This window comes from Rhinolophus sinicus, chromosome 8, assembly GCF_057876585.1.
Source record: "Rhinolophus sinicus isolate RSI-liver-muscle chromosome 8, RSI-T2T, whole genome shotgun sequence".
Lineage (NCBI taxonomy): Eukaryota > Metazoa > Chordata > Mammalia > Chiroptera > Rhinolophidae > Rhinolophus > Rhinolophus sinicus.
Genome location: NC_142508.1, coordinates 39,925,679 through 39,945,019, shown reverse-complemented (window position 1 = coordinate 39,945,019; position 19,341 = coordinate 39,925,679). Strand labels below are relative to the sequence as shown.

At 46.4% G+C, this 19,341-nt stretch overlaps 1 protein-coding gene across 1 annotated transcript; it reads right to left on the bottom strand.

Annotated features, from left to right (window-relative positions):
- Positions 1 to 329: 329 nt before the first annotated feature.
- PNMA8A (PNMA family member 8A) lies at positions 330 to 2,868 on the bottom strand. Its single transcript, XM_088800737.1, has 4 exons — positions 2,597 to 2,868; positions 1,106 to 2,472; positions 832 to 906; positions 330 to 562 (listed from the first exon to the last, which is right to left on the bottom strand). Exons 2-4 carry the CDS (start codon positions 2,382 to 2,384, stop codon positions 474 to 476), a joined length of 1,443 nt encoding a protein of 480 aa, XP_088656863.1. The 5' UTR covers positions 2,385 to 2,472; positions 2,597 to 2,868; the 3' UTR covers positions 330 to 473.
- Between the last annotated feature and the right edge of the window lie 16,473 nt (positions 2,869 to 19,341).

Here is a 19,341-nt window from a genome sequence, read left to right as displayed (position 1 = left end):
GTACCACCTTCTGTTTAGGTAACTGGAGAATGTTAGTTGAAGACTAACAGGAGGAGCAAGGAAGCCAGGTCTGCCTCAAACATCTTGGCTTAACTTACCCGCGGCCAAAGCAGAGAAGGTGGAAGGGAGAAAATGGCCGCCTTGCTCTTTAAAATGCCAGACCCTGCAGAGGTCAGACCACCATCCAGAAGAGCAAGCAAGAAATGGGGGAGAAAGGCCAAACATGGATAAGCATAACTGGGACCATGCCCATGTGTCAGGATCAATGTTCTAGAATCTTCCCAATCTGCTTATCAACTTTCCAACCTTGAAGGTGAGTCTGGGAGGTGAGAAAGCAGGCCTGGCAAAGAGAAAAGCTTCAGGGTTCATATGCTTCCCTCCCTGAATTCCTCCACCTAAGATCTCATGTAGCATTTACTTCTGAGAACCAGATCTCTACAATGTGGGTCCCTAAAAGAGTGAAAAGTCTTGATTCATTCAATGACAAGAGAAAACTTTGTTCCCAACTTGGAACTTCTTTCTTGGTCTTCTTTCAACTCCTTAGGTTCGGGTGGCCCCCCAACTCAAAGCTTCCTGGGTTCTGTGGATAAATCAGAACAGCTCAAGGGAGGCAGGGGGAGGTATCATTAGAAATTTGTTTTACTTCCTGGAACTTTTTAAGTCTTCGAACATTTCTATCCCCCAACCAGGCCTCCAGAACACTCCACCCTCAAAGTCACCTATCCCAACAAACATTATAACCCCCCAAATCACTCAATTCTTCTCGAGGGAGACGGTCACAAGGAGCGAGCGGCAGGATGACCTAAGAATATCACAGCAAAACTCATCAACAAAAGGTAGATTGGTGGGTTTGCTTTGCCACCTCCTGTCCCCACAGGTGTCCCCAGTGTTGGCCTTCAGGGACCTCTAGGAGGGAGGTCAGGGCACTTACCCTCTAAAACCTCAACTGATGTGTCACCTACCTCCTCCACTGCACTGGTGTCCTTCTCACTGACCATGTGACATGCCACCCCCTTGGACTCATCAGCCCTCACCTGCCGCCCCTGCTCCTCCCCCCTCATCCACTTGTTGCCACAACCCAAATGACTTCTGTTGTCATTCTCACCGTGAGGAGAGCCTTCTGGCTTGGCCTCTGCACCCTGTGAGGTGGAAGCTGGTGATTCAGGAGGCTGTGGGCCTCGCGGGGGCTTCTGACCGGGCGCACCCCTTCTCGAGCCTGGCCCTTTCTTTGGAATCCATGGTTTCTTCTTGGCATCTTCCACATCGACAAGGACGTAAGAGACAGGGCCCAAGCTCACCTCCTTTTTCTTCCTCATGGGGGTGGGGCTCTTTGCCGAGGCCCAGCCCACGGTCTTCTTCTTTGGTGCGCCCGCCTGACCACCATCTTGGTCTGACTCAGAGGCAACTCCAGTGCCTACAGCTTCCGAGCCGGCATCCCGAGGTGCATTTCTGGGCGACTTCCAGGCACATTTCTCCACGGGCTTCTTACAAGCCGACTTCTCCTGCTTCACACAGGGCTTTCTGTGGCTCCTGAGATATTCTGAGATCTCCGTATTTTTACCAACATCCGCCTCAGGATCCTCTAAGGAGCCCAAGCTGCTGGAATGATGGCCTTTGGGTTTCTTCCAGGACACTGGTTCCTGCTTGGGGTTTCTTTTCTGCTTCTTTCTCCTGGAGCGAGTCTTAGCTCCAGCCTTACAAACCAAAGGTTTGGGAGGGTCACTTTCATCTTCCATGTCATTCCAGCTGTCCAGGTTCTCCATCTTCAAGGCAGAGACCACCTGGGCGGCCCGCCCTGGTTCCTTTTTGATCTTCCTCCCTGCTGCTGAAGCGGAGGCTGCCACTGCCTGGGCCTCAGCGGCCTCCTGAGCCCTAGCTTCCTCCCGACTGCGGATCTCAGCATCCATGTAGAATACGATTTGTACCACTGCCCCCAGGAGGACCCCCAAAGCTTCTGCCCAGTTCTCTGGGGGCAGATTCTGGTTCTGGGACTGTGGGGGGTGGCTGAGCTGTAGAAGGCGGACCACATCCTCCCAGGTGCGCCCTTCCGCATCCAGGAATTCATTCAGGTTTTTTAAAAACTCTGCATCCTGGGTGGGGTCTCTGCAGACCACTCTCCAGACACCACCCCTTCCCGGAAATTCCCGCGGTATGGCCCTCAGATTCACACCCTCACCGACCTCAATTAGGGCGGCTTTGGCATTCTCTTCCCTCAAAAAAATCTTGTTGAGTACGAGGTACGGGCCCAGCGGGGAGAGGACTCCATTCAAGGTCTCCTCAATTTCCGCTTGGCCACAGTCCTCAGGGATGCCCGTGACCAAGAGGGCCCTGTGGATGTCCACTTCCATCCCCCGGCACCAGTCCTCCAGAAGGTTCATCGCCATGGTCGCGATCACCTGGTAGCACTAGTCCCATGTGTAGTGAAGAGTCTACCAGGTGAACTGGGGCTGCAGCCGTCCCCAAATATTAATCCTGTATGGTGACAAGAGACGGAAATCAGATTCCCGGGAAGACCCCTAGGCCCTCCGCGGCTGGCCCACAGGAGGCCTCGCGCTTTCCCAGGAGTCTCCTCCCAAACCCCGCCCTGGGTGCTCACACGTGTCCTGGAAGCCGCCGAACACCGCCCTCGGCCCCTCCTCCGGGCCTGGCTCTCCGCCCGCTGGGCAGGGATCTGGCAGCCCTGCCGACGGGCCACCGGGTTTTAGGAGAGGCCTCCAGGATGCAGCTGCTCTCTAGGCACCGCCTCGGCCCACCCCGGCGCGGCGACTCGGGGCCGAACCTGCGCTGGGAAGCCGGTGTCCGCTCCGCTCGGACCCGGACAGATCCCGCGGTACCGCTAGATCTCCGCTGCGGAGCCAAGCGAAGGCCGGTGTTGCAGTGTGCGCTTGCGCACTTGCTCCCGCGCCGCCGCGCCACGCAGGGTCCTAGGTCTCTATGGCAACCATGGCTTGCCCGTGATCTCTGCTATTCCGCCTGGGGAGCCCGGTGGGAGTGCAGTGTTCAGCTGTTCACCGAGCTAGGAGTCTGCATATTCTCTGATTGCCCCTCCATCTTCCCACCTTTCTCTATTCATTATGGGCCTGGAGATGGACGCGAGGACACCGGCTTCCATTGCTGCACCAACTAGCTCTCCTATCCTCTGCGTTTCTGTTGGGTTCAGCCAACAAGACTCCTGGGAGACCTGATCAAAGAGAGGAAAGTGGCTTTAATATCCCCTGGGTTCCTCTAACAAAAGTCACAGCTCCTGGCCGGAGCCCTCTGCAGCTACAGTTCCTGGATTCCAGAAGTTTCCAGAAACTTATTGCTTCTACCTCCCCCCACCTCACCGCCCCCAAGCCTGGGGTAGTGCTTCTCTTTTCCTTGCTGGTAGCCTCAGCTTGCTACCCGCAGGCAACAGCTTTGTTAATAATTAAACTCAGTGACTGAGTTTGAGTTGCACTCACTGATACACTTAGCAACGCCACCGTCTTAGATAAGTAGTCTGAGCTATTTGAGCTCCTAACTCTTCTCCACAATAGAAATGCCAATAAAAGCCTTCCTGATCTGGAAGTTTTGAAGTTCAGGGAGATCACGTACGAAAGGTACACTGAATTACAGTATTGGCCTGGGGAGTCAACCAAAATCTGTTATTTGGATTTCGTTTTGGAATTGGCCTTTGCAAGGCCAAATAACTGAATACCTATTCTACTGTTATCTGTCATCCCCAAACTTGGACTTGATCAATATTTGTGTGGATGCCGAAGTTCCCACCATATTTCATGCAAAAAAAAAAAAAAAAAAAAAAGTTATTCAAATTGTTAAATCTAAATAGTCATGTTCCAATAAAGAAACACGTCAGCTATAACGAGGGTTTTAAAACCCCATGTTCTTTACATGTTGAAATTCTATGAAATAGCTGAAGAATGAACCTGTATCATTACACAGTGGTTTTTAAAACACGGCCATAAATTTTTTGACACTCCTCCTTTTGAGAGGTGGGAATCTATGTCCCCTCCTCTTGAATCTGAGCAGACTTGTAACTGCTTTAACCAATAGAAAGTGTGGTAGAAGGGAAATGATTGAATCAGTAGAGTATTGCGGAAGGGAAGCTATGACATCTCAGTCTAGGTTATAAAAAGTCAAGAAACTTCTTCCTTGTTCATTAAGACACACTCATTCTTGGATCCTTAAGCTTCCAAGTGAATAGTTCAACTATCCTCTGGCTGCCATGCTGTGAGGAAGCCCAAGCCACATGTGTGTGTGCTCTAGTCAACTGTTCCCAGCTGAGCCCAGCCTTCAAATGATCTCAGCCCAGGTAGGTGACTAAAGAAACTTCTAGATGTTTCTAGCCCCCACCATTTCAGTCACTCCCCAACCATTTACATCTTCCCAATTGAGCCCAGACATCATCTAGCCGAAATAAACCGTCATTGTTTTACCCCATGTGAATTCTCAACCCATAGAATCAATGGGTAACAACAAAACAGTTGTTCTATGCCACTAAGTTTTGCGGTGGTTATTATGCAGCAAGAGGTAACTGAAAGATATTGCAAAGGTAGAATGCAGCAAGAGTCAATGACAATTGACAAAGCATTGCTACAAAAGATAACTGGAAACAACAATCTTAATTCAGCTCCTGTAAAGATTCCCTAAAGCAGCTTTTTTTCTAACAGTGCACAAAGTTTCACTTCATGGGATTTTTTTCAGTGAAGTAGCATCATCACCATCAACTAGCTCTTCCAGCTTGTGAGTTGAAGAGGAGATAAATCTTCTATTGTAGTTAGTTAGCAAAGAAGGAAAGCTTGATAGTTGGGTGGCATATCATCATCAGCAGTGCTGGTCAAAAGGTCTTGTTCTTTCATTATCCATTTAGTATCATATATGGGCAGTAGAATGGCCAGAGGAGCAAGCTAGTAACTGACTGTGCTGTAAAATTACACTGACTACTAAATTTTTAAAAAATAAAATTGTGATAAAATTTAAAGGTATTGATAGAATGTCAGATTTATTCTTAAATTCCCTAAAGTTCATTCTATGATGGTGATATTTGTGACCAAATACTCAGCCATTCAATATTTTGTCAAAATGTGTATTTGGTCCTGATACATAGCAAGCTGTTATTAATATTGTAAAGGCAAGAGTTCCAAGGGGCCTTCCCACTTCTGAGCAGCATTCTTCTTACACTGTCTTTCTAATGACCTGGAGTTTGTTCTGGGTTGGTTGAACCACTGGGTCCAGGAAAGTAACAAGAGGGTATGGCGGAATTGCTACCGTGTTTTCCTGAAAATAAGACCTAACTGGAAAATAAGCCCTCGCATGATTTTTCAGGATGACATCCCCTGAACATAAGCCCTAATGCATCTTTTGGAGCAAAAATTAATATAAGACCCGGTCTTATTTTTGGGGAGACACGGTACCAAATAGGTTAAAAGAGTGTGGCAATTTGTGCTAAAATCTAGTGCTAGCACAGAGAGTTGTCGTAAATTTGCTGACTGAGAATGGATAAAATGAAAAAAAAGTCATAAAATATCAAGTGTTGGTGAGAAGATCAACTAGAACTCTCATATATGTACATGGCTGGGGCAGTATAAATTAGCACAGTCATTTTGGAAAACTCTAGCTATATCAACTAAAATAAAACATGCAAACCCTGCAAGTTAGGAACTCTACTCCTGGAGGGAGAAAGAGAGAGAGAGAGAGAGAGAGAGAGAGAGAGAGAGAGAGAGAGAATAGATAGATAGATAGATAGATAGATAGATAGATAGATAGATAGATAGATAGATAGATAAACCAACAGAAATGTAGTCACTAAAAGCCAAGGGCAAGGATATTCATTGCAGCACTATTCATGATAGCCAAAATCTAGAAGCCACCCAAATGCAAATCAAGAAGAATGGATAAATTGTGGCATGTTTGCAAAATAAAATCTAAACAATTAAAATGGATGACCTACAATTACACACAACAATATAAATAAATCTTGCAAAATGTTCAGCAAAAAAACCCCAGATACCCAAGAGCACTTACAGTATGATTCCATTTATATGAAATACAAAAAAAGCAAAATTAGTCTGTGCTGTTAGAAGATGGGATCGTGGTTTTTTATGGAACGTCTAACGACTTGAAATGTGTGACTCCCAGGAGAGAGAGAGCTGGCAATGTTCTTTCTTGTGCTGGGTGTTGGTTACAGGTGTGTTCAGGTTGTGGAAATTCAGCACACTCTATTCCTATGTTATGTGCACTTTTCTGTAACCATTTTTACTCAATAATAACCTTTACTAAAGTTTTGTTGATGGATTGGATGTGAGATTCAAGGGAAATTAAGCAAGTGTCACCCCTAGGATTTTGGAATGAGCAACTAGGAGGAGAATGATGCCAGTTATTTTTACATAGGGAAGGTTTGGTAGAGAACAGATTTCGGGAAGAGAGAAGGGGGCAAATCAAAAATTTAGTTGGGGCCATGTCGAGTTTGACATGCGCTGTCAAGGGTCCCCAAAACCACCCTCAATTTCAATGATTTGCTAGGAGGATCCATGAGACTCAGAAAAATTGTTGTACTCACAATTATAGTTTATTACAGCAAAAGGATACAGTTTAAAATCAGCAAAGGAAAAAGGTGAACGGGACAGAGTCCAGGAGAGACCAGGCGAGAGCTGCCCGTTGTCCTCTTCCAGTGGAGTCATATAGACGGCGCTTAATCCTCCCAGCAACAATATGTGACAACACCCGTGGAGTATTGCCAAGCAGGGAAGCTCATCTGAGCCTTAGTGGGCAGGGTTTTTATCCCAGGTCAATCACATAGGCATGGAGCACCTGTGTTGCTGGCGTTAGTTACTCAGCCTCCAGCCCCTCCAGAGGCCAAACTGGTACTGTGTGGCCCAAGGCCCCCACCATAAATCACAGTACTGGTACAGGATTATCCAAGGCTTTAGAGGTTACCTAGGAACCAGTCAAGGACCAGTCCTTTCTTTGGAATGTGCAGGGTTTGGACAACCCAGGCCTGTTGAGTTAACCCTTTGCTGCCCAGATGCCTATGAGTGTATCAATCAGGGTTCAATCAGAGAAGCTGATTACTATGAGTTAATTAAGCATGCCACAATACTTAAGAGATTAAATAAATGTTTACCAGAGATAAAAAATTTTATTTGCGAGAACTGATTCACAATGGGATTTATAGATGATGTAATACAGAATTGTACACCTGAAATCTATGTAATTTTACTAACAATTGTCACCCCAATAAATTTAAAAACATTTTTTATTTGTTTACATATATAAAAAGGAATGTATAAATATATATTTATAAATGTACAATTATATGTGTATATGCACGTAAATATGTATGTGTGTGTGTTAGGTGGAGGCAGCTGCTTGCCCCTCCTCCCATCAAGGAACCACCCTGATTACCATCAGATCTAAAAATAGTTTTGAAGCATCCCTGATAGGAGTTGTAGCAGTGGTTTCCATAACAACGCATGGTGCTGTGGTTTCCATGACAACACATCCCTGCAGTCCCAACACTCCCACTCATCTCTGCACTTTGGGTTTGGGTTACCTTTCCATCCTCTTTTTCTCTGTTTTACCTTTGGGTTTTTATTTTGTCTTCCCGTGTATTTCTTCAGCTTGTACCTGCAAAAGGTCCCCTTCTCCCTCCTCCTCACTCCCCAATTACACCACTTCCCCCCACCTCTAACTCCCAGGTTGCCAACCTCAACATCTGGTGCGAGTCTGCACATACATTTCTCCATCTCATATAATCATTTAAAAATGCACAGACTATTTTAAATAGCCACAATTTATCTCTTTTTAAAAAATTACTGTTGAAATACTCCAGAAAATAAAAAGAGGGTAGGGGGAGTAGATGAAACAATATTAGCCATGACTTGATAATTGTTATACCTAGAGGTCATTATAATATTCTCTCTACTTTTGTCTATATTTTAAATTTCTGTAATGAAATTTTTTAAAAAGGAAAGTAAGAAAATGCCTTCTGTCTTTGATATTCTGTTTTATTTTGCTAGCGTGGTTTATGGAAAAAATAAAATGCATCCCCACAGGATTTTATTGTTTTAAAGTAAACAATAAAATTGTACTGATTGTCTCATAAAATACGCCATCCTATAACTTTTAAAAGATAAAGTTCATATTGTTAACTGAAAGAAAAAGGCACCCTACCCCTTCTTATTTTATTGAAATATTTAACCAAATGAATATGTACTTTGTTCTCTATTTAAATAATCATTCTCATACTTTTAGAAAATTGTCATTATTAAATACTTAGATATATTTTAAAAAGGTACAGGCATACCTTGTTTTATTGTGTTTCGCAGATATTGCATTTTTTTTACAAATTGAAGGTAAGACCCTCCACCAGCACAACGGTTACAACTTGCTAAAGGCTTAGATGATGGTTAGTATATGTTAGCAGTAAAATCTTTTTAATTAAGGTTATGTACACTGTTTTTTTAGACATAGTGCTATTGCACACTTCATAGACTATAGTATCAACATAACTTTTTATGCACTGGGAAACCAAAAAATCATATGTCTTGCTTTATTGTGATATTCGCTTTATTGCAGTGGTCTGGAACAGAAGCTGCAACGTCTCCAAGGTGTACCTGTATAAAGAATAATAGAATAAACATCTGCATGCCGGCTTACCCACCCTCCCCACCCCTAGCTTAAAAATTGAAGCATTTCTGGAGTGGCCAGTTAGCTCAGTTGGTTAGAGTATGGTGCTGATAACACCAAGGTTACCGGTTCAATCCCCACATGGGCCAATGTGAGCTGCGCCCATCTTCAAAAAAAAAAAAAAAAATGAAGCATTTCCTTTTTCAGCCATTATCCCCCATGATTCTCACCTTAGGATGTTTGCACTTGCTGTTCCCTGTGCCCTTCATGAAGTTTCCTCCTTGTCATTAGGACAAGGTCCAAATGCTACCACCTCTAAGAAGCCTTACCACACTCCACTTATCCAAAGTAGTTTCTCCCTTATACACAGTCACGAAAGTTACTGTCACATCACATTGGTTTATTAGTGTATCAGTTAACATTTGCTGCATAACAAAGAGCCCCCAGAAAAAAAATGGTTTAAAGATAGTATCTAAAGTTGTATTCCACAGGACAATGTAAGCCCCTCAAGGGTAGGCACCTTCTTTGTCTTGCTCACCATCATATCCCCAGAACCTGGACAGTGTTTGCCTCAGAGAGACTTGAGTAATTATTTGTTGAATGAATAAATAAATGTCTATTGATATTTACCCTGGGCTGGAAATGAAGAGGGTCACTTACACAACCACTGTAACTCTAACTAGTGCCAGAGAATGAGACACTCTCTAGGAGGAGGAGAAAGAGGAGGAGGAGGAAGAGAGGAAAGTAAGAAGGTTGTTTCAGTCTGCAGCACTGGGAAGAAAGCTAGAACAAAGGAGCCCTTATTCATCAGTGTAGACATGTAAATAGTAAACTCTACATGAGAAACTGCCAACCTCCCCCTGCCTTGGACGGAGATTTTTCCCCATGACGATCAATGAGGCCAGTCACTCCAGGTGGCCATAAATCCTGTGGGTGGTCATTCTAGGGAAACTTTCCAATCTGAACTCCCTGCCTCCTCTCTCTAAGCTCAGATCCCCCTTGTCAAATAGGGTTGGAATATTCACAGCTCTAGCCCCCACCTTCACCCCACACATATATTTTCAAAAAAACCTCATTGCTTGTATCAGGCCTCACCACAAAATTTATTTTTTAGCCTAGCAAGCTTTCCTGGTGGATTTCTTGAATTCCCTCTCCCTGATGGTCCAGCTAAAAGAATCACCAGATGGTGAGAGCCAGTGAGAGCCATGCTCTAGAATAACTCATGTTGGCCTGGCTGCAGTGCATGCTGGGATCCAGAGAAAGGCAGAGCCAGGGATAAGAAGGGTGAAGTCAGGGATGAGTCTGACTGCTTGATTATGCTTCGGGGCTTGTAATAATCATTATTGTCATCACCATCATCATTATTATATTAACATATTAATAAACATAGAATTACTGCTATTGTTATTATTGTTATTATTATTAAGCATCATGGGTTAGTAGTGAAGAAAACAGACAAAATCCATGGCCTCTAGCAGAGGAGATAAACTATGAACAATAAATGGAACATAACATTGGGAAGAGAGCTGCTATGAAGAAAAATAAGGCAGGGGGGTGACAAGAGAATGTGTTTTGGATAGGGTAGACATTTAAACGGAGACCGGAATGAAGCAAAGGGTTGAACCTTGCAGATATGTGGAGTAAAGGCTTTCCAGACCGGACAAACAGCTAGTACAAAGGTCAATGGGCTGGAGATTGTGAGATGTTTGAGGAGCAGCAAGGAGGCCAGTGTGGCTGGTGCAGAGTGAGGGAGGGGAGGAGCGGGGAAGGGAGACATGGTCAGAGAGGAAATGGGGCTGGATTGTGCAGGGCCTGGGGAGGACTTGGCTTTTTTCTCAGAGGAACATGGGAGACACTGTGGGGTTGTGAACAGAGGGATCTGACCTGTATTTAACCCACACAACAGGACGTGGAACAGAGACGATCAACCTGTCATATAGATGAGAACACTGGGGCTCAGAAACCACGCATCCCGTTTGTAGGGGAGCCGGGATTCGAGACTGCATCTATCTGGCTTCCTGTGCCCCTGACTGGAGACTTGGACCCCAAGCAAAGAGGATAAAGCTGGCTGGCAACGCTAGCTCTGGAACTGAGCAGAGTATAGCTGGGAGGACGAAGATCCAAGGAGCTCCCTGAGCAGGGCTGGGCCTGGTAGAGACTGACAGCTGCTCCCATCAGAGACCCTCCTCTGTTCCATCACCCACCAGCTGGAGACCAAACCTCGTGGCTAGTCCTGAAATATGTGATTATCTGAGAGCGCTCTGGTGAAGATCTGGAATTTACTTGTATTGTTTGGCGTGGACTCCTCCACTCGCTGTAAGTTTTTCTGGATTCTCTCAGCCGCCTGGGCTTCTCTCTGCAAAGCCTTGATCACTCTTGACCTGGATCACACCTTCTTGTCCTTCAGGTCTCAGCTTATTCACCTCTTCCTCCATGAAGCCTTCCCTGACTGCCCAAGCTGGGCCCAGCGCCCCTTCTAGGCTCCTTCCTCCCACCTCTGCACACTCTGGATTCTAAGTGTCTGGAGATGGGTCTGTCTCCCCCACTGGACTGTGAGCCATGGGAGGGCAGGGTTGGGGCTGTTGTTGGTCACCCATGACCCCAGGACAAGCCAGACACAGAGGAAGGGCTCAGGAAATATTTTTATTGTATGGATTTGCCATAGATTCTTCAAAGACATTCATGCAAAATGGGAGGAGGTTTAAGGTGATGGTTAAAACAACTTGGATCAGGCTTGGGTTCATATCCAGAACCAAGACCTCAAAGCTGTGAAACCTTAAGCATGTCACTCCATCTCCCTGAGCCTCAGTTTCTCTGTCTGCAAACAGGGTGTTAGGAGGATTCTGGGGGTGATGCATGTGAATCATGGGGCCTGGCACGTAGAACACACTCAGCATGAGTCTGTTTTTATCACTGTTATTATCCAAGACAGGGAAATGATTTTCTGACAAGCGCTTATTTTTGTCTTTTTCTGTTTTGTTTTGTATTTTTTTGGGGGGGAGGGTATGAATAAGCACTTTTATCTGATTATAGAATACCAAAAATGAGCGATATATATTTGTTATGAAGGGTTGGCAAATACTGAAAAGAGAAAAATAAAAATCTCCCACAAATTTACGTTGCATGGAGAAACTTGTTATCATTTTTTAAAGGTAAAATCAAGACTCTCATATAACTATAACAAGGACACGTGTCAAACATTTTATTTAATTCATCAAATAACTCACTAAGATACTACAACCAGTTCAAAGGGAAAATCCACAGGGCAGACAGACATGTAGGCCATTACGGATGCTAACATGAATTTCTTTAGTATATAGTAGAAGACCAACTTCCCCCCAGTGGGGGAGGGAAGTCAACGGTCCACCAGGCAAAATTCACTTGCATGTCTATGGACAAGGATCATTTGCACTGGTTTGTTGTCTATAATTTACAGCGGTGTAAAGAGCTCAAAGACTCAGAGACCCCACAGGATCAGAAAACCTGGAAAAGGGTGCTAGACAATGCCTAACTTTCCAGGAAAGACATCAGTCAGCTTTTTGGCACATTTCAGTCTTTCAAAATTTTTCCCTATGGACACAACAGAGTACAAAATATCTGAATTCATCTCAAGTAGTAATATGTTTTATGAAGCTTTATTTTCTGTGATGTGTGTGTGTGTGTGTGTGTGTCCTAGGTCGTAGCAAAACGTGTTTTTCACCATGTCCACAATGTGTGACAGCCACTGCCATAGGTTAATTAGCTATTCCCCTCTGGCTGGATATGTGGGGGTTTTTTCAATGTTTTGCTATTTCAAATGAAGAGCTGAGAAGAGTTGGTGGGTGATGCCCTACAGATTTTTCTGTACTTGGATTCAGATGTGACTTCTTAACTTGTTTGAAATGATGATGCTTTTTAAGACATGGTCTCTGGTTTGTACATTTGCATTGCACAGAACAAGAATCTAAAATACAGCCTCAGGCTTCAATACCGCAGGCCTGGCAACTCGATCCCTCCCACGGCCATGCTGAGCTCTTTCTCTTTCTTTCTGGAAATAACTGACAAGACCTTGGGATTATGTGTAGAGAGAAGAGATGTGTTCTCATCTGAGCTAGGGCTCAGGTTACAGCCGCCAGCTGCTGGCCCTGAATTTCCTCTGGACAAAAATCCAGCAGCTGTCTCCAAGCTTTGCTGCAAGGGAGCAAGGTTCCAAGTGAGGAGACGTTGCCAAGAAACTGAGAGGCCCCACGTTCTTTTTGCTTCATTTATTTTTCCTAAAAAACAGGCACACAAGAAAATAATCCAGATAGTAAGATTTCATTAATATAATGTTCAAAAATAGTCAAATCTACGGTTTGAGAGATACATGTTTATTTCCAAACTATTACACATTTGGTAATAAAAATGGTATCTATAGGAAAACAAGGAAGTGTTTATCACAAAACAGGATATTATTTACACTGGGGAAGGGAGGAGTTAGTGATGAGCAGGACACATAAAGGGCTTCTGGGCTGCCTATTTCTTGATGAGTCGTAGTAGTAGTACCATAGAGTTTGCTATATAATTATTTGTATGTTTGTGTTTGAGGCACATTTCTGTATGTGTGTTACATATTTCCAATTCTAAAAACTGTTTTTAAAAAACAGTCACACAGTCAGGGTACAGCACTGACATCAATGTTATACCAATTTTCTAGAATGTTCTGTGGATGGAACTCTGAACCCAGGAGTACAAGTGTGAATTTTCAAAAGACTTGTAAACTAAATGCACAAAATAGTCAGGTGAAGCTTCTCTCATGTATGTTATGGAAGCTGATTGTTTGTCTTCCTAGTGTCTGTAAAATGTCACATAGTCAAAATAGTCTTGGCTGGTGACTTTTTGTCACTACGTTTTGCTTTTTGTCTGAAGCTCTTAAGCAAAAGGGAAAAAAACAGAATGAACTATTTTACTTTTTTTTTTTTTAAAGAAGATGTGTATTATAGTCTTTGAATTCTAAATGTATATTTATGTTTGACAAAAATTATAAATGTCTACTTGAAAATGGCAACATGGCAGAAAAACAACTGGTAACCCAAATTTGATAAGCATAGTGAAGAGAGGGTCTCTCTAGCATTTCTCATGGAGGGAGATCATATTCTCTGATGGGCCTGGAAAATGTCATGTGGAGGGAAAAAAATCACATATTTTTAAGCCCTTAATGTAAGGAAATGGGATATGTTGGACATTAGGACAGAGGGGTCATCCTAATAAGGCACATTCGTATGACTCAGGAATAGAGATGTTTTATTCCAACTGAAATAAGGTTTATACAGGAATAAGGCTGCCTTGGGGCCACCCCCTCGCACACCAACAAGTTTTTTAGCTTAAAGGCTGAAGGGAAAAATGAGTCATTTGTACATCTTTTTTTTTTTTTTGGCCTGGCTAGAGCTAGCATTTTCATTAAAATGCTCCTTGTCCCTTCCACCCTACTTAGTCCACTTACTTTTGTTTTGTTTTTTCCCCCAGTGCCGTTTATATAGACATTTTTTATCACACTATAAAAGTAATGTGTGATTACTACAGAAAAACCTCATTAAACATGGAAAAGCCACCCATTATTTTGTCACATATACAATTGACATTTTAATGTACAACATTTTGCTTCTTAAAGTTAGAATATTGGTTTTAATTTAAAGATTATGGAAGCGTTTAAAGCAAGTCATATCAGTCCTTCCATGGCAATTACTACTACTACTACTACTACTAGTATTATTATTATTATTATTATTATTATTTTGCTACCGCTACTACCTACTACTACAACAATTGGTCCCAGGGCCACCATATATAATGAAGCTTTGAGTGGGATTCAGGACTCCTGGGTTCTACTCCTGCTCTATCACCAACTTGCCCTGTGATCTCAGCAGGTGCCTTCCCCATTCTGACCATCGGCTTCTTGCCTATTTCAGAAGGAATGGGAAGAAATGGTTCACAACCCTGGCTGCGTGTTAGAGTCACCTGGAGAGCTTTTAAAATGATTGATAGCTATGTCCCACCCAGACCAACAGCTTCAAACTCTCTACGGGTGTGGCCAGGACATCACAGTTTTTTAAACACTCGCTGGGGATTCAAATGGGTAGCCAAGGTTCAGAACCTCCGTCCTTCTCTGAGGTTCCCCAGTCTGACGCTGCCGCTCAGGAGGACACACTTTGAGAACCACTGCCTTTGATGTTAGTAAACTCCCTTCTGTGACAGCCTGTGAGTTTACGCGTCTCTGGTTAGTACACACAGGACCAGATTCCTGGATGAGCACCCACTTTTCATAGAGAGGTCTTTTTGTAGTTGAGTGGATCCACCGCCCACCCAGAATCGGTTAGGATGTTGAGACTGATGACGCCACATGCAGGAAGAGGGAATCAAAACGTTTATTCCTCTCATGCTGGGATTTTTCTGGGGGGACCAGAGCAGGCACAAGCCAGTTCCGGTGGCTTGAACAAAATCAGAATGAAGGGGTTAGGCCTCGGTAGTGACTGAGGGCTGGGTCTAGGGGTTTGCAAGTCTTGACCTTCACATCCACGCCAAGGGTGGGACACAACCAACTTTTATATCAGCTTTCCAGACGTGGAGAGGGCAAGTTAAAGGCTGTCAATGGTCAAACCTCAAAAAAGAGAGTCAGTATCTTTATTATAGAAGTTTCGCTTTGGGGAATATTATTTATACATGATTACAAAATGTAAGTGGCACAAGGAATGAGCAGCTTCACCTACACAGACTCCACTCAGTGCTGGGCTGGGTATTGTTCTAAGTCCTTTGTGCCTAATACTTCATTGAAACCTCACAGCAGCTCTGCGAAGAAGCGGCAACTTCAGCATTGCCCCATTTTCAGATATGGAAGTCAAGGCCTACAGAAGTGACTCACCTAAGGTCACACAGCCAGTGAATGGGGTGGTTAGGAATTAAACCCAGGTCCTACCTCCAGAGATTAGACTCTTGGCCACTGTGCTGTTCTGTTTCTTTACAGGAACACAATGCAAGGTATTAATAGATCTTTTGTTCATCCACACAAATATTTCCTATTTTTTGATAAGTCACATGGTAATACATAAATGGTAATGTGTACCCAGATCACCCAGGTACCTTGTTAAAATACAGATCCAAGTGTAGTAGGTCTGCGGAGGCATCTAAGAAATTCCCAGGTGATGTTGATGTAGCTGTTCTCACTTTGCGATACCGCTGCCCTATAGGAAAGTCCACTTCCTACAGCCTAGCGTTCAAAGGACAAACGGAGCTTTGGAGCTTCAAAGCAATGCACCAGCGTTCGGTATAGAGCACTTAAGGGGGCGCCGCCTCCACGGAACTTTAACCACCAGTCCTCGAGCGCCTCCTGGTGGGAACCGTGTGTACACCCTGAGAGCCATGGAGGGTGGGGGGAGCGGGGCGCGATTTTAAGCAGCGGTCTTGGAGCGCTATTTGGTGGGAAAACAAAGCGCCGCAACTCTCGTGAGTTGGCATTTCTTCCGCAGGCTTAGAAGTAGGGGGCAGAGCGTCCTATGAGATGGGGCTAAGTCTGCTCTGAGACAAGCGGGCCTTGAGGGCACCAGACCTTGGAGAAACCTGCTGGAGAGGAAGGGGTCTACTTCTCTCTGTTCCTGCAAAACTGACTTCTCCCTCCCGGCCGTTCTTGGACCTGCTCACATTCCCCGCGATCTCAGGGCGCCCCGTCTCCATTTGAGCCGGCTGAGGGGCCGGGACAGGCTCGTCCTGGAGGCCCGTGCTGGGGGCACAGCCTCTGACTATCTGCTTGCCCCGACCCCACCCGGACCCCAGTGATTCTGCATGCTCATTTCAAGCCTGCCTCACATTTAAAGGTCAGTCACAAGGAATACAATTAGACAACCACCTCTATGAAGGCTGATGGCCTGTTCTGCAAACACTCATCTCCTACGCCCAGCACCAAAGCCTGGCACTGGAGGGGTCAGTGATGAAACCTGATTAACCCCCTGGTATTACAGCCTTGGCTCGGGGGTTTTGAACCTGTGTTCCTGCCCTTTGTATGCGCTTCCCTTGGGTATCCGCCTGCCTCACCCCTCACTTATTTCGGGTCTTTGCTCAAATGTCACCTCCTCAGTGAGGGCTTCCCCGCACAACCTTGAACAGGTGATGATTGCAAACCCTCTCCGGCCCCACCTCCTCAGGCCCCTCCCTCCGGGTTTTTCTCCCCTGCAGCCATCACTGTCTAATGCAGGACCCTGCGCTTCTCTAGGAGGCTTATTATCTGTCCCCCGCGGGTAACGCTCCCCGACGCTCTGCATTTGTCTGTCCTGCTTCCTGCAGCAGCCACAGCTCCGGGCTCGGAAACACGTCCTTTACGTTTCTCGCGGATCTCTCGGCCTCATCCCAGGAGCTGTCTTCTCCCACCCGAGGCGGCAGCGTTCCGTGGGGTCCTCGGGGCCGCGGCACCTCCGGGCTCCCCGTGGGGACAAACCCGCTGCTAACCGGCCTGTGTGAGCCCCGCGCGCCGCCCTTTCCAGCGGGATCTCAAGGCCTTTTAGACCCTGCCACTTGGACCCGAGACGCTGCTCCGCGCGCCCCTGGGCTCCCTCCCGCCAGGGCGGAGCGTTGCAGCACATTCCTCGCCCGGCGCATCTGGGTCCGGTTCTCCAAGCACGCGTGGTTCATTCAATCAGTCATTCGACAACTGGAAACAGCAGCCCCCGTGTGCGGGCACTGGGTAGGCGGCCCGGTACAGGACGAACCACAGTCTCGCCTGCCCTCCCCCCACAGGGGTCCTGCTCCCACTCTGCTGCCCCTCACCCCTCCCTCATCCACCCCAGCTCCCCATCATCGGTGGGACCCTCGGTCTCAATCACGTCCCGATTCCTCTGCCAGCTGCGCTGCTGCTGGTGGCCCAGGGGCACTGGTGGCAGTTAGAAGTGGGAGGCGGGGACGCGATCCGGAGGCTGCCGGGGCTACGGTGGCAGCCACAGCAGCGACTTGAGCCGAGGCTCCTGGATCCCTCCTCGGGCCACGGGCTCTGTTCGCGGAGCCTCCGCGCCCAGCGACCTGGGCTCTGGGCAGCAGCAGTCCCCTGGCGGGGAGCAGCTCGCTGCGTTCCCAATCTGTGGGCTCCGTGATCTCCCCCTTTCTGCACTTTGCTGCAAAATGCGTGTCGCCAATTCCCTCTATTAACCTCCCTGACAAACAGTCAGTGCGAGGCTTAGAAACACATACCTGTGGCAGGTGGCAATCAGAGCTCTGCAAAATGAGATGGGGATGGGCGGGAAGGGTGACATTTTCACAAAGGTGGTCAGGGAAGCCCTCCTGGGGAATGTGACCTTTGAAGAAAGACCCGTTTGAAGTGAAGGACAGACCCACGTAAATATCCTGGTAAGGGCTCTCCAGGGAGCAGGAACAGCAAGTGCAAAGGCCCTGAGGCAGGAAAACATCCCACGTGTTCCCCGAACAGCAAGGATTTTTGAATGACTGGAGCCATGTGAGAACCGTGGGCAGTAAGGCAGAGAGCTAAAATGGGGACAGAGTGAGTAGACCCGTGCTGTCCCAGAGAACATTCTGCTATCATGGAAATGTCCTCTACTTGCACTGGCCACATGCGGCTCTTGAGCCCCTGTAATGTGCCTGGTACATCTGAAAAATTGCATGTTCTATTTTATCAAATTTTAATTACATTTAAATTTAAATAGTCCCATTTGGCCAGTGGTATTTGACCAAGGAGGTCTAAGAATTATAAGGTCTTTGGCTTTGACCTGTGGGTACAAAGGAAGTCTTTAAAGGGTTTGGAGAGAGGAGTAACTCCTTCAGACATCAGATATTAGTCCTAAGAGCACTCCTCTGGCAGTAGGGTAGCCAAATATGGGGATGGAGCAGAGACCCAGGTAGGAGGGGAGGCCTCTTAGCCCAGGGTCCAGTGCAGAGCCTTGAAGATCAAGCACGGGAGCTGGGGTCTGAGCATAGAGTGTTACAGGACACAGAGCACAAAGAAGGGTCCAGGTCAGTGCCAGGGTGAGGAGAATGCAGGCGGCATGGGCCCAGGATTGGTATGGTGGGGTTAGGGAGCTGGATGGGGTGAGTGTGGGTCAGGTTGGGGTCTGGTGAGGTCAAGTTGGGAGGAGACTGACATGGGGGCTAGTGAATGGGGTGGAGACTTTTGCCCAGGTTGTGGGGAGGGAGGTGGGTTAGAGGCCAGGATTAGGAGTGAGGGCTGGAGCCCCTGAATGTGTACTTGGGTGGGCGAGCAAAGGGGGTCTAGTGGCAGGGACCTAAACAGCAAGGATCTCTGGGTGACTGAAGCCACATGAGTGGTGGGCAATGAGGCAGTGAGCTAAAATGGGGATAGTGAGTAGACCCGTGCTGTCCCAGAGAACATTCTGCGGTGATGGAAATTTCCTCTACTTCCACTGGCCACATGTGGCTCTTGAGCACCTGTGATGTGGCTGATACAACTGAAAAAAATGAATGGAGAGTTGGGACTTGAAAGACATGATAGGACAGGAGACAGCTGAGGTTGGAGCTGAGGGAGGGGGCCAGGGGCAGGGCAGGTAGAAGTTAAGGCATGGCAGGATTTATGTGGGTGGATTAGGGCAGGGGGCTGGGTGGGGGCACAGGCACTGAAGCAGAAAGGACACTGGGTGTAAATCAGTGACAGGGCAGTCCCAGCATGTTCTGGATGAAAGTCAGCCATAATAGGTGGGGCATTGGTGGCCCAACTTCGGACACTCCTCGCCCCCACTTTCCAGAGCACAGAGAGACCAGGTT

Bases quoted from the DNA above. Each gene is read 5' to 3' on its own strand.
- PNMA8A (XM_088800737.1), bottom strand. From the start codon at position 2,384: ATGGCGATGAACCTTCTGGAGGACTGGTGCCGGGGGATGGAAGTGGAC. The intron at 907-1,105 runs GTGAGAATGACA...CCTCCCTCCTAG, and splicing joins GCCAGAAGGCTCTCCTCACG to AGGTCCCTGAAGGCCAACAC. The intron at 563-831 runs GTTGATGAGTTT...GGAAGCTTTGAG, and splicing joins AACCCACCAATCTACCTTTT to TTGGGGGGCCACCCGAACCT.